This window comes from Chelmon rostratus, chromosome 9 (genome assembly GCF_017976325.1).
Source record: "Chelmon rostratus isolate fCheRos1 chromosome 9, fCheRos1.pri, whole genome shotgun sequence".
Classification (NCBI taxonomy): domain Eukaryota; kingdom Metazoa; phylum Chordata; class Actinopteri; order Chaetodontiformes; family Chaetodontidae; genus Chelmon; species Chelmon rostratus.
The window spans coordinates 20,509,630-20,524,400 of record NC_055666.1 but is presented as its reverse complement, the minus strand read 5'-3'; the positions used below and the strand labels follow the sequence as shown (position 1 = coordinate 20,524,400).

General features: G+C 42.7%; 1 protein-coding gene across 8 annotated transcripts in view; it reads left to right on the top strand.

Annotated features, from left to right (window-relative positions):
• The window catches only part of atp8a1 (ATPase phospholipid transporting 8A1), a 101,392-nt gene that overhangs the window by 74,227 nt on the left and 12,394 nt on the right, over nt 1-14,771 (top strand). For all 8 annotated transcript variants that reach the window (XM_041943533.1, XM_041943536.1, XM_041943531.1 and 5 more), the window contains 6 exons: nt 5,462-5,536; nt 7,228-7,350; nt 11,615-11,693; nt 12,965-13,026; nt 13,302-13,358; nt 13,689-13,796. In XM_041943533.1, coding sequence (XP_041799467.1) covers nt 5,462-5,536; nt 7,228-7,350; nt 11,615-11,693; nt 12,965-13,026; nt 13,302-13,358; nt 13,689-13,796 — 504 coding nt within the window. The remainder of the gene's footprint in view (nt 1-5,461; nt 5,537-7,227; nt 7,351-11,614; nt 11,694-12,964; nt 13,027-13,301; nt 13,359-13,688; nt 13,797-14,771) is intronic.

Genomic DNA, 14,771 nt, shown 5'->3' with positions numbered 1-14,771 from the left:
AATATTCAGAATCACAAAAAATGATCTCCTTGTTCCATTTAGTTGAATGATTTTCATCAACTAGAACAAAATCCTCAAAGCCTGAAAAACAAATGTTCTCAAGCATTTTCGATTTCATTAATTGACGAATGATCTGGTAGTATTTAACTTGTTGTTCATTCGGGCTTGAAAATTGGGAACCATGCTATCTCGAGGAGAGAACATAAAGTTCTGAAATTAAAACATTACATTTTTACTCAGCCCTGTGATTATTAAAGTTTAATTGTACTGATGATGCAGAAATATTTACTTTGGACTCTATCATAAGAACAGTTAATGAATGCTGTTCATAGCCACCTTGCTGCAGTCTCCTTATATATCAGTGATGCAGGTTAGGACGGTCCGCTGGTGTGTGGTAGGTCTGATGCCATTTGACAGATACCAGACCCAGTTCTGATTGCAGGTTCAGAGCCATAACTAAGAATGACCAGACAGGTTAAGTGCTTCCTATCAGCAGCAGCTTTATCATCGAGAGTGCTCAGATGTTTTGATCTACTGGCCATGCACTTGTCTGGCTCAACAAGCAACTCTGGCTTTGCCTCTTCTCAAAAAGTCTATATCAGAAGTCACTGCTGAGTGTCTGATGGCACCTTGTCCCACACTACATATCGGGAAGATTTCATGTACATACACTGCTGTGCCTTATGTAATCTACTGACCTTGCAAATTTGGAGCCATTTGTTTATAGGAATAAAATGTGCTCTTATTGCAAGTGAAATGTCGGTGCTTTGATTATACTTAAAAACAAGACCAGTTGAGGGATACATGAAGATCAGAGCATAACAGAACAAAATGAAAGCAGTTACTCAGACATTTTAAAAAAGCCCCCCGCCCCCACACACAACTACTCACACGTTGGGACCCAACAGCAATGGAAAGTAAGTGATTTACCCACTTCCTCTGGATTGTGAAAACTAGACAATTTGGAGAGTGCTCCCTTTTTAAAATATCCTCACCACATATCCTGTTATTGAAATATGAGCTCCTTAAAAATCTTTTTTGTTCAACCTCTTCCTGTGAGACTTGACCTCTGATCCTCTTTTTCATCCTCATTCTGGTTTATGTACCATGGAGAATCAGTAGACTACCTTTTACATTCCAGCATGTCTGTTTCTGTCCTAATGTGACCTGAAGTGAAAGAGGGCAGTCAGTCTCTTTCCAGCCTATAACTGCTGTTAAAGGTACTGCAACTGTTTGACCATGCAACCCTTTTCCAGATAAGGTAAAATACCAGTTATAAATGCTAGATCCAAAATAAAACTTAATTTGCAGCAAATTTAATTTTCTGATGGCAACAGCATTAAGTATGGATTTCATCTGTGCCTGAATGTTGATTTTCTTTCATTTCATCCCTGTTTTTAACCATGTATAAACTTTTCGATGTTTCCCTCCCTCCGTAATCACAAGTCCAAAAGAGGTTGCAAAACTTGTAATGTACATGTTACACAAATCCAAGACAGTACAAACCCATCCTGTATTCTCAGTTTTGTCTCTCTGCCCTTCATTTGAATCCTAAATGGACCTTTATGCCACAATCACATCAAAACCTCGGAAAATTCCTCCTAACATTGCCCATTTTTTGTGTGTCCCACTGCAGCTCCTCTTTGAAACATTCCAGGTCCCTTTTCAAAGCAGGTCTTTTCCTACACTGGAGCATAACACCTATAGTTCTGTCTGCAGGGCGAGCTTCTTTCTAGCACACCTTTTGTTGCTCTCTGAAAACATAACTCCCCTCCCCCCTTGCTACGCTCCTTCAGGGGATTCAAGTAGATAATAGGACATTTCTTCACTCTTTGGCTGCTTCAATATTTCAAATGTCCCTGTTTTGTAAGACCCTGACATCGAACACACCAGCAACCCCAGGGTATGGGTAAAAGCTGCATTTGTTGCGCTAATAGGTTTACTTTTGTGCTCGCATGTTTTTCTCGTCGACTCCCAGGCTGCCTTGCAAGGAGAGAACCAAGGATGTTGACGGGAATTTTAACTTTTTTTGTTCACGGCACCATTGTCTGGTACAGTGTGTGTTACAATTTGAATGCGAGGACTGCGAGACTCGGTGTTTAAGCCTCTTTTCGTCCCGCTCTCTTTCCACTGGGTCTTTGGTTCTGTTTGAGAGACCCAGAGTAGGAGGTTGAAGGCTTCTGCGGCTATTGTGGAAAACATGAATGTGAGCGCAACTTAGTCTGAGGCTCTTGGAACAGTTGTGTGATCATTCAGGATTTTCTGTGACTAACTGAGGGTTAATTGTGAGTCAGAAAGTAAGGCAGTCACTCCTGTGGATGATTGACTGACACCTGGAACTGCTTTCCAGTGTTTCCTTTGGCATTCCCTGTGCTGTTGATTACAGTTGGCATTTCTTTTCCAAATCAGTTAGAGAACAGTTCAAGCATGGTCACACTTGAAACATGACTGTCTATCTAATTATAAAATGCGGCTACAATCACTCAAATATTTTTGAAACAATATGACCCAGTGCTTAACGAACTTTAAGAAGAATTCATAACTCCTACTTTGTTACAAATTACACCATTAACTAAAGAACAGGAGTGAAGGGGATTGAATTCAGCCACATTCAAGCTAAGAGGGCTTTCCAAAGGAAGCCATAGCAACTTAATTCAAATGGCCGATCCAGCTGGCCACTCATGTTTGATTGACACATTGCCAGGGTGCTACGGAGGGGGCTGATGGACAAGTGGCATTTATGAGGTAATTACATGAAAGCTCATTCAGTGCGGCTCAGTGTAGTCAGAGACGGCTCCGAGCTGCAGAGCAAAGCCTGCCGACCAACGCACGCTGAATGAAGCCACAGAGGCTGTGCCTGGCATTGTTAGTCAGCTTGTGTTTGTAGCTCCACATATTTCCAGCATATTTATCAGCTCCCTCTTTATGTCCCTCTTTATTCTTTGCTTGCTTTGTGTATGCATTCCATTAGCAATTCCGCAGTACTAAGCTTAAGAGTATCAGGACTCACATTGTTGGGGACAAATGTCATACTCCCCCCACCCCTCCAACCCATAGCCACTTTTAGACAAGGCCTGCAAGCAGCCTTGGAATCAATGATTTTTGATTTGCTGATGAATATGCAAGAAGTCTTCTTATCGGCTAGCCGCTGCCCAATTCCCCTTTTCTCCCCGCTTCCCTCCATTACTGTTTTTCATGATGTGCAGTCGGGGAGAGAGGCCAGCCACACCCCTCCGCTGAGTGGCACTCAATGAGGAGAAGAAAAGGGGAAGAAAAATCCTGCCTGGTACTTCCCCTAATGAGCAAATCAATGCATCTGTCCCTCAAGAGACGAGAGAGGGAGAAAGAGAGAGAAGCTATTGGGACCCCAAGGACCAGGCCAAAACACTCACACAGAAGCAGTTACCACATGCTATGAATAGGAGCCTTTTTTAACTTAGCACAACAATATATCAGAGCAGAGCCTCTCATTGGGCAGAGCTGTAATTAATTCAGCAGTTTGACCTACCCACTAGCCCCTCGTTGCCACTGCTTGAGCCAAGCTAATGGTTGAACCTGCCTCATGGCTTGGGCTCCATCTACACATAACCCATAGCAACGGCATCTGAATGTATTTTCAGCAAGCCAAGACCCAAAACACCTAAAACTATTATTGCAGTGCCAGCAGATGAACTGTACACCTTCTGATTCTCATGGTTCCAGAGCCACATGGTCCCAGATCAGGGTGAACATCCCACATGAGTTTGGAAACAGCCCCCCTCTTATAAAAGAAACAACATCATGGTAGAGTGCACCTGATGGAGTGGAGTGTGGGATCTGTAATGGGTGGGTGTGGCAGAAAGGGGAGGTAAGGAGCAGGGTCTGGGGGCACACACATAAACACAGGCTCCATCTATAGGCAGCCACCCCCCACCACCACCGCACCAAAGGAACGAAGAGGGGGTGAGCCATGGGGTGACAGACATTTGTTTTCATGCATACCCTTACGCGATTAAATGGGAAGGGCTAGTGGCAGATTGGTATTGGTCGTGTAGAGAGTGGCAGCAGCGGGTGGGGCCCTTATATAGGCTTTGTCCCAATCTGAGAATTTGTAGCAGTTCATGCCTTCATAATGAAGTTAAATGAAGCGAGGAAATGCTTGGCCAAAACACAGCACCCCTGATGTTCCCCTGACAGATTTGGCGTGAGCAGCAGTCGATTCTGGATCATGAAGTGTCAAAGTGTAACACTGTGAGGAACAATTTCTGATTCATTGTCATTTAACAAGGTGTTTTTCTCCAGGAGGTGTCAGACAGTCCTGCTTTGAAGCAATTTAAAAATTCACACGAGCTGTTTTCCAAACTAGATACTGTATTTTAACTACTCTACTTTCATGCTAATATAGTTCATTTAGAATACTTGGCTTCTGTCCTGATCTTAGAGGCATTGTTTTGTTCAGATAAGTATGACTAATCAAGATGCAGTGATAAGCCACATATCCACACAACATGTGGTTTACATTACCTCAGTCTCCCTTTCCTGACATAGTATAGCAGAGTCTCCATCATTCAGAGTCCCACAGCCCTGACTCTGCCCTCCTAACTAACCTCATCTGTCACCCACTCATCTTCAGGTAGAACAAGGAGGGAAATAGTGGTTTTGATCTATGCTTGTAGATAATCCTGTGATGAATTCAGTCAACAATTTGCATCAAGGAGGTGGTACTTGAAGGTCTAAGCTTTCACACTGCCACTCATTTGTTTCTGATTTGGTCTTTTGTGGCCTCTTGCCTTTCCTGCGTTTGAAACCTGGCTAAGTTAGACTAATGACATGTTGATCATGGGTCAGTACTTCAAACAAACCCACATTAGTTTTAGAGTCATGTAGTAGTTTGTTTTATTTTAATTAATGGGAAACGCTTATTTATCCTGCTTTGCTCGCAAAAGACCGCCATTGCAAGATGCATCACCCTTGGAATAATTTTAAAGAAATTAGCAGGAGCTGTTCACTCTTTGATATTTTTCGTATCATAAGAGGCCCTGTTGTCTCTCTCTGAAGTCTCTGTTGTCATAAGGCAGTGAGGAATGTAGTGCGACAGAAAAATGGATTGTTAGTTTTTAGACACAGTGAGCCCGCCTCAAGTCTGATAACGGTGACCACTCCCTCTCACTATCACTAATGGAAAGCATACATACTGAAAGGGTGATTAGAAAGACTACAGAGATTGAATGTTTTCATCATCTAGCTTAAGTGAAGCCTACAGTATCGGATTCATGACCAAATGCCTTACCGATTAAAGTGACAGTAACAGGAAATGTGAGAATTTTGCACATGAAACTATCCCTGTCATCTTGTTGCTTTTAAATTTGAACGGCTTTATAAATCTGTGATTATCTGTGATTTAACTGTTCCACTGCCGTCGCTTTGTGTTCTTATTTTTGTTGTTCTTATTCTTTCTTTATGTGATTTTTGTCCTCCTTAGATCTGGTTTGCATTCGTCAATGGCTTCTCAGGCCAGATCCTGTTTGAACGCTGGTGCATCGGCTTGTACAACGTGGTGAGTGTTAATAAAACTAACGTTCTAAAGAGCCCACTTCACTCCTTTCCCATTGCTCTCTGACACAGAACTGATTTGCAGTGGTGCCCCTAAACTGCCCCTTTATTGCGTGACTATGTCATCAACATCTTGAAAACTTTCTCCTTTATTTATGACCTGTTTTGAAGTCCATATTCCCTCTGTGCCTTGAACTATGTATTGAATACGAAAGAACAACAGCTTTGCTTGCCCCAAAGAGTGTAGTTAGCAAGGGCAGCTATGTGTGAATGATAAAAAGAATAGAAGGAAAGGAGCAGCAACTGAGCTGGCTGCTGATGTAGGGAGTCCCACAGGGCTCTATAATGGGACCACTCCTAATGAACTCATATTTCATATCTGTCAGGAATTAAGTCAATGAAAAAAATGTGCATCTGCAAGTCTGATCTTTAATACCATGCCATTTAGTCCACAAGAGCTGATATGTAACTTTAAACTGTTTATTAAAATCAGCTCAATTCAATAAACAAAAATGAATGAGAGAAGTGTGAAGTGAAATTTCCCCACATTCCTGATGGGCCTCAAATGGAAGTAATTTATGGGAGGGACAAACCGTCAAGTGAGAAGAACATTTCCACAGCCCTGCATTCATTTCATAATAAACCACCACCTTAGGACTAGTACTGTAGTGGGGGGTGGGAAGAGGATTCGGCCTTTCACTTTATCCAAAAACTGGGGGAATTCCTCATTCTCAGTGGGAGTCTGTTGGAGGCAGTGGGCTGAATCTGCCCCTCAATGGAGATCTTCCTGGGCCTGTCTCTGAATAAGAAAGGAGCCCAGTGGAGCATGTCCTGTAGCCCGCTGGTCCTACAGACTGAGTCCTGCAGACTCCCACTCCAGATGGGCCTACAGGGAACTCACACCAGCTGACCCGTTGAGCCCCCCAGCCACACAATACCATCACTCCTCTCTCAGCAGCTGCTATACAGAACAACATTACAACACCACTAAGAAATTACACTTCAGCTCGGCTTAAATACCTGCTTCTTAGTCAAGAGCATCGCAGATGTTCATTGGAGATGGGTTTTGCATATGAACAGACTTGAAGCATGACAAATCAAAATAACAAACCCTGGAGGGTTTTAAGGTCAATGGTCTTCAGTGATGTAAAGTAAAGAAAGGGGCAAGTGGAGGACAAAAAGAAGCAGATTCATCTATAGATGTAACGTGTTGTGGTGGTAATGATAAAGAGAGCCGTCTACCAGAGGTTTTATTAGTTTTTACATTCAACATAATTGCATACAAGTATACAGTGCATATACAGTAGCTTTCTGAAGTTTTGAAAGTTATTTTGGTTTTCATTTGCACAAACATTTTTGCTTTAATACCTAGAGAGTACAAGTTTGGTCAGTTAGATACGGTTACATTCGGAGTGCAAGTTAATCTATTTGACTGTAACTCAAAGGTCTACTTACTAGCTTTTTTCTAGTGTTCAGATGCAACTCACAGGCATCATCAGATGATGAGATGTGGTTTAAAGTTCTATTAAAAGCTAACATGTGGACCTTTTGAGTTGAGATTATTTTGTCTTGCACACTGTTTGAGGTCGAGCATGAATTGCTCATAAACAACAGGTATTTGAATGTCGTCACTTGAATAAAAGACATGCTCATTTGTGATGTTTCTGTATGTGTGTGTGTTTTCTTCTCATCCAGATCTTCACTGCTCTGCCTCCTCTCACTCTGGGAATATTTGAGCGCTCCTGCAGGAAAGAAAACATGCTGAAATACCCAGAACTCTACAAAACCTCCCAGAATGCTATGGGCTTCAACACCAAGGTAGCACTCATCTCTATCACTTCTTTATGTGCACAACACCAGATTTAAATCCTATTCGATTACATTTACATTTATTATTTTATTAATGACTTTTTGTTTCAGTTATTTGTTGAGTTATCTTGATTACTTTCCTTTTCTCATCTTTGTCCTTTTCTTTGTAGCTACAGTAACATTTCTTGATAGGGAGCTATCAAGTTTGTCCAAATCTAGGGCAATATTACAAGTGAATATGTCTTGAGTTGTAAGGTAGTACTCAGTTATTATATGGTAGGTTTTTAAACCTATTGTGGAGCAGTTAGTTTGCTGCCATGGCCTACTTTATTTTTTCCGTACTTCATCTCACTTCATCGCCTCTGGAAAATAATTTTTTGTTCTACTTCTAAAATTGAGCACTGTTACCTGCTATTTTATACTAGTATTAAGTGTCACCACACACTTACAATTTTGGGAATTTTCCATTTTATCATTTAAACTGTGCTCCATCACACAAGTGAGAAGGTCAAATGTTGCATCTATTACAACCAATTAACATCACATTAATGACACGAGATGTTCCCGTCGTGTTGTTGTTCGCGGTTTATGCGTCTCCCGTCACAGTGACCTGGCAGCTGCAGTCACTGGGTCTCCAGTCGCATTTGGCCGGTTTGGCCTGGCTTGACCTATTCTGTCTGGTTGCAGGGCCTGTCTGTTAGCTTTCCCCTGCTGGTAATAAAGATGTCTCCTCCTTTCTCCATGCTGAGCCAGAGCCGTGGACCCTCCTCACAGGCGTGGTGACCTGGTTAGCGCCGCATGGAGGTGGATTAAAGACTGATTGGCCATGGCGGTCAGGGGCAGGGAAGGTCAGATGGGCTGAGGGATGCAGCAGAAAGAATCGAGGGAAGGAGGGCATAGAGAGAGTGTGCTGTCATTGTGTGACAGCGTTTGGTGCGGAAAATTATGCAATTTGTTTAAGTGACAGAGTTGTTTGTTCTCAGAGCAAGGCTGTCAGATTGAGTTTAACCCGTCCAGGACCACACCCAGTTTGAAATAACAATAGAGTTTCCATGTCCAGTTTTACGAAGCAAGGACTACTGAAAGCATACTATGAGGTTTATTAGTCATGAGAGGACAGCTACCCCAATTAAATTCTTCCCTAACAACATTCAGTGGAATCCCTTTTTTCTGACCCTAATGTGTAGAACTCTAACATAACTAGCATAGTTAACTGAATATTCGGTTTTCAGCTGTTACTCTAATAAAACAAGCAAATGCAATACATTATCCTGGGCGAGACCAAATTATAAGAGGCTTTTTTCACAATTTTTGACATTCTGAAGATGAAGCAAATTGGCCAATTAATCGATAATAAAATAAATTGTTAGTGCAGCTCTACTGATGTCACACCTGTTTAATGTACTATGTGAAGTTTTTCCCCGAGCAATTATTCCAATGGTTAAAAAAAACATCTGACATTGTGAACTCGCACATGATTAATGAACACACTCTAGGCCATTAGGTGAGTTAATGTAAGTAAACCATTACTTGTTATGGTCTTGATTGTTAATTAAAGAAAGCTGAAGAAATAGAAGTCATTCCTTGTCAAAGCAGACACATTATACACAAAATAAAAGCTATATGTTGTCTGTAGTTAAATGTAGCTTGTGGTAGTGTTGACAGCATCAGACATTGTCCTAATTCCATTGGTTATACAGTAGATCAGGGAGATATTTGTCCTCACAACTGCTGACTTAAGCGTCCAAAGTTGTGGTTGAATTCTGTTGTAGGGTGGATTTTCCTTCCATCGACGCTTTTGAAGACTTCATTAACTGCTCCGTGCCAAAAAAGGGTCACAAAAGTATGCGTCTGATAGTTAGAAGCAAATGAACCTCAATTTTGTTTGGGCCACATTTTCCAAGACCCATAAATGATGACTCGGCCAGGTCAGCAGGTTGTTTTTGCTGGCTTGTCCACTCTTTTCCCGAGATATTTTCCTTGCAGCTGGCCCGAGGCGAGGCGAGAAAATCCAGCAGGAATTTGGCCCCTCGAAGCCTGTCTTTTTGCACGCCTGGCTCTTTTGTACACAACAGATACTGTCTTTGTGAATTAAAGCTGTTTGTGTTGAGGTGAGAGACGGGAGGTGTTAGAAACACGAGGCGTGGCTTCAAATGTGTCGCCTGTTCACTTTTAATTATGTGTTCCTGTGACTTGAGTCACTCTAGTAAACCGCGCTCCCCTTTATGTGGCTGTAGTCATTATAGCAGCTTACCAGCAACTATCACCTCTTACACAGCACCGTATACTCCTCTGTTTCTTTCCCCCTCTTTCCTTTTTTTACCTCACCGGTTCAAAAAGGAACAGGAAGGAGTGGGCAGCTCTGGAAATATTTGGCTCAATATTAATTACTGGCATTCATGCTTTTTTTTCTTTTTTTTCTGGCAATTAGGAGCTCCACAAAGGGCAGAATCTTTACAGGACAGACTGGGCATTCATTCGGAGGGGATCCCTAGCAACTTGCTGGGATACAAGGGAAAGAAAGAGCAGGGTGGCTGCAGGGGTGAAAGGGAGGATCCCACTGTGACAAATGATTATGAACATTTATTGATTTCATTAGCATTAATTATTTTGGAGGGGAAACTAGGGCTCGTCTGCACCCCCACAGTGTTTGGGAATGGGATAGTTGAGGAGGAGGCTGATAGAGAGCTGAGTCTGTCAGTGGGAGGCTAATCGGCATAAACATGCGATTGTAACATTAGTGATGATTTAGTCCACATTTGGCCAGAAAGATAGAGGAGCGGGGGTTGGTTTGGGCCGCCCCTCGCTCAGTGTATTGGGTTTTGTGTACACAGTGGGAGGGTGAGGTAATCCTGGGTGTGGGGGGTGACCGCTGTGGGACTTTGTTTAGCCGATAGAAAAGGTGAGGAGGTCGTGCCACAGAGGCCAAGGTGTCTTAAAAAGGGTGAATTCACTGTACTCTATCCTGCTTCACTGTCTACAGCTCTGCCTTATTTTTCACATCCTTTCCTGGTAGAATATTTAGAATGACCCTACGATGTAAGGCGGTGGTAATAGTTATTCTAAAGTGACCCTAACCTGTGGAAATCCCAAGAAATGTTCAAATTTCTGGGTGTCCAGTTTGTCTCGAGTAAGTTGTGCTTTATGTTTCACTGACAGGTTTGCTGAAGTTGTTGAAATGGGTGTTTTTAAGAAAGCGAGCCTTTAACTTGTCTGCCAAGAGCCGATGATTAAAAAGAGGCTGAAGATTAAAATGTGATCCCCCCCCCCCCTTTTTCATTCTTCCTCCGTCAGCCGTTTGCTCTTCGGGTTTTGACGATTTTTCTGCTGTCAGAATTAACACCAACGTCTGGGTCAGCACAGAGGAGGAAAAGGGGGCACAAATGTGGAGCGTTTTTTTAGCAGAATAGATTTCACGGCTGTTTCATGCTACATCGCCCATTTGTGTTTTGTTTGGCTCCAGCGTTGCATAATGTAAATTTGAAACAAGGTGGTTTTGGAGTGGGAGTATTGATTTAAACGACTCATCCAAAGTCTGCGTGCTTGCATACACAGACGCACACGCAGACTGCGGTCCACACCACGATTTTCCAGGCCCTTAATAATTACCATGAAAACAGTTTAATCTCTGTCAGGCCTGTCAGTCTGCCTGTGTGTGTTTCTAGAGTGATTTCTGCTTGTTTAAACCCTCCCGTCATTTATATCTACACCAGTTAAAATTCTCACATGAAAGGGTCGAAGCCTAATGAAATATAATAAGAGGAAACCCTCACACTGGCAGAACATATATTAATGTTGTATAATGTTCTTTTGCTCAAGGAGAGGACGTGCGTTTTGCAGTTTCTTATGCTCGCTACTTTTTTTTTTATTTGATTCTGTTAAATATGGTGTAATCTTTAAAAAAAAAAAAAAGAAGCTAGTAGTTAAAACCTGCACGCTGACATTGTCCACTTGCCTTTCACTGCTCGCACACACACCCAGCAGCCTCTCTCCCCCATAACACACACAGAGGATATACAACGTGTCTGTCAGCGGGGTGGCCATTCAGCGAGGAGGCCCCGACAAAACCGCCACTTAGCCTAGTGCTGGGCTGGCACAAAGGGCCCAGGTCAGGGGTCACTTGGAAGGCTGGAGCTCCCCACACCCCTTTTCTCATGCTTTTTTTCCCCCCCTCTCACTCTATCTACTTGGAATCTCCTGCCGCCTCCAACCCCCAACCCCTCTCCTCCTCTCTGCCTCCTTCCCCTCCATCCTTCTCCCCTCTATTTTGCAGGTCTTCTGGGCCCATTGTCTGAACGGCCTCTTCCACTCCGTCATCCTCTTCTGGTTCCCCCTTAAAGCCTTCCAGCATGGTAAGTAGCTCCCAGAGACTCCACCGCGGCTCCCGGTGGACTCGGCGGATGAGGAGGGAGGACAGTCAAACACACATACTTTGTCTTCATTAGGCCTCTCTTCAACCATCCGAATCATGAATTGCAAACATGTGTGTGCTCCGCCAAGAGCGACACACACTAACAAGCATGTGTTCATGTTTGCAGCACTTCATGTTTGCACACAATGACCTGCTGAAATGCTTTTGCACGCAATTATTCACACTTACTTCATTTTTTATAAACACAGCACTCAGATACAACCCTCCCAGGTGATAGTTCAGCAGACAATAAAACTTTTTTATCCAGAAAGACAGCCATCACTCTTTTTGTGTGTGCAGTTAAATTTACATTTAATTCACAATAACTTTATTTATCTGTAGGTCAATTGTGCATGTTTGTGCACATTAAGATGCAGGGTTTCTGTGTGTGTGCGCAGAGAGAATAGGGATCTTTGAGCCGGCAAGTCTTGGCTGGCTAGAGCAGAGGACCACACAAGCTTGGGCCTGCTCTCCAAACAAAGGCGCCAAGCCCCTTCACTCTGACTGACAGGCTGTCAGCAAAGCCTCAGCGCACACAAGACATGTGACTAGCCGGAAGTAACGGGAAGGGGAGCTTCTCTTTCTTTCTTTGCTGGCAGTTGCATGCTGCTGATATTTTAGCCTCAGCCGCAGCCCAAATCCACGTGGGCAATTTGGAGCACTATGTGTGTGTGATTTGAATTAATTTCTATTTTATTAGCTTAGGAAGTTCTTCTAACTTCTGTTGTAGGAAAACTGTTCTCAATGGGTTGGATTCCAATTTAATAGTAGAACAAATAAGCATTTTGGCAGAAAAAAGAACAGTCCTGTTCTCTCTGTTTCAGCTGTGAATTAGCCTGAACATTAATTTCTGACTATGATTAATGCACACCAATTCTGCTATTCACTTTTACTGATGGCTTTTCATAGAAACACTCATTCCTAATTGTTGCGAAAGAGAGAATTAACATTCCAGCCTCTCTCAAAGGGCAATGATGGAAGCAGCATTTGACTGTGGTTTTCATTTCATGTTCCCACGTTCGCTTTCATATTTGAGTCCTGAACAGAGCGTTTTACACTAAAGTTCACACTGAGAAGAATATTAAAGTAATATCCAATGTGCTGTCTGGTTGTTTACTCTTTGGATCACCTATTGGAACTCTGTATGAAACCCAAGAGCTGGAAAGAGACAGCTTTGGCCCTAAATGCTTCTGTTGATGATTCCCTTCACAGATACAGTTTTTGGCAGCGGAAGAACTCCAGACTATCTCCTCTTAGGCAACATGGTTTACACAGTGAGTGCACCAATCTTCCTGACAGTCAGTGTTTCTGCTGTGTTTAACGGTTCAGGTATCTGAGCCAAGCGTTATCCAGTTTCTGTGAATAAACATCAGTTGTACTTCCTTCTGCCTTTCATTTTGTCTGCAGAGCTTTTCCAATTTATACTGTACAGTATGTAAAACAAAACTACGAACATAATGAAAATTGTTTGATGCACTTCCCATGACCGATTTTAGGACTGACGGGGGGCAGCCTTGGTTTCATGTTAGTCTGTTTTGTGTCTCCACAGTTTGTGGTCATCACTGTTTGTCTTAAAGCCGGCCTTGAGACCTCATCCTGGACCATGGTAAGTTCATGGCTCTCTCCTCTCTCGCTGAGGTTCTGTTATCTCTTTCCATTTCTTCCATTTTATGTGACCTCTGATACTTATGACATATTTTACATCCTCTTCTTATCTCCAAATCTCTTAATGGTTTGTTCCCACTGAGCTTGTAACTATAACCCCTATAAAATTGCATGCACTGTTACCATATGGTGACTCCTCCAAGTTACTCCAAGCAGCTCGATGTGAGATGTTGGTCCAAATACAGTTTTCATTGTGTAAACAAAGTTCATACTTACATTAAACGAAGAGCCTAAACAATTTCTGTTGCCTTACTGTCCTCTGCACTTACAGTTCAGTCACATCGCCATCTGGGGAAGCATCGGCCTGTGGGTGGTGTTTTTCATTATCTACTCCTCCCTGTGGCCCCTCATCCCCCTGGCTCCCGACATGTCAGGAGAGGTAAACTCACGCATGCTAGCATGTGCTCATACACATGCTTACACATCCACACACACTCTCTGTGTCACAGCAACGACTTCCTCTGGTACTAAAGTAACTGCTGATCTAATCGTCTATCACTGACAGACCTGCAGTGCCATGTAATTCATTTTGTGCAACGGACAGATGCTGGTGAGAATTTTCAGAGTATAACTTGACACAGGTCTTTGTAAGGGGAGCCAGAGCGGTGTAAGCTGTCAGACCTCTGGCTTGTGTTGCGTAATGACTTAATTGGGCCAATTAGCCCAGTGTTTGTGTTATACTGCCCTCCCTGGGCCCTGAGTATCCACAGGTGACATTGAAACAGTGAAGCAGTCTGAAAGCCAAGCAAAGAGAGGTGAGGATGTATATTTGATATACATGCTGATGTCTAAAAAAAATTTACTCAACAATCACCGGGATCAGAGATTGAGTTTAAAATGCCCAAAAGGTTCATTACATGTTAAGATAGAAAGTAGGCCCCTGATTTTACCCAATTTAGTTTTTTTAAGTTGTTTTTACATGTGAATGTGACTACTGTCTCTCAGGGTCACCACAGGTGGTCAATGGGAGCTTATTAACCACAGGTGACATTTCCCAGTGCATTCTGTGGAAGAGAATGAGGCAGCTTTTCATTAGAAAACAACAACACAGTAGGAAGCCAGTCAAAAAAAAAAGGGCTTGCACCACTCAGCATGCAGTAGAAGAAAATAGCTATTTATCTGGGACTCAGTACTTGTGTTTCCTTTTTGAAACAGTGCTTCTGGCATTTGGGGAGTCAGTGAACGTGTAAAATGTAACACAGTTCATTAAAGAGCTATTCAGTCATTTTTGGCAGTTTATAACTTTGCACCAGATTTGGCAAAGGTGATATTAGATGGAAAACAAATGTCAGACATAAATGTGACAATGAATGATTCAACTTTCAGACTTGTGAGTATGAGTGAACAGCAGCTC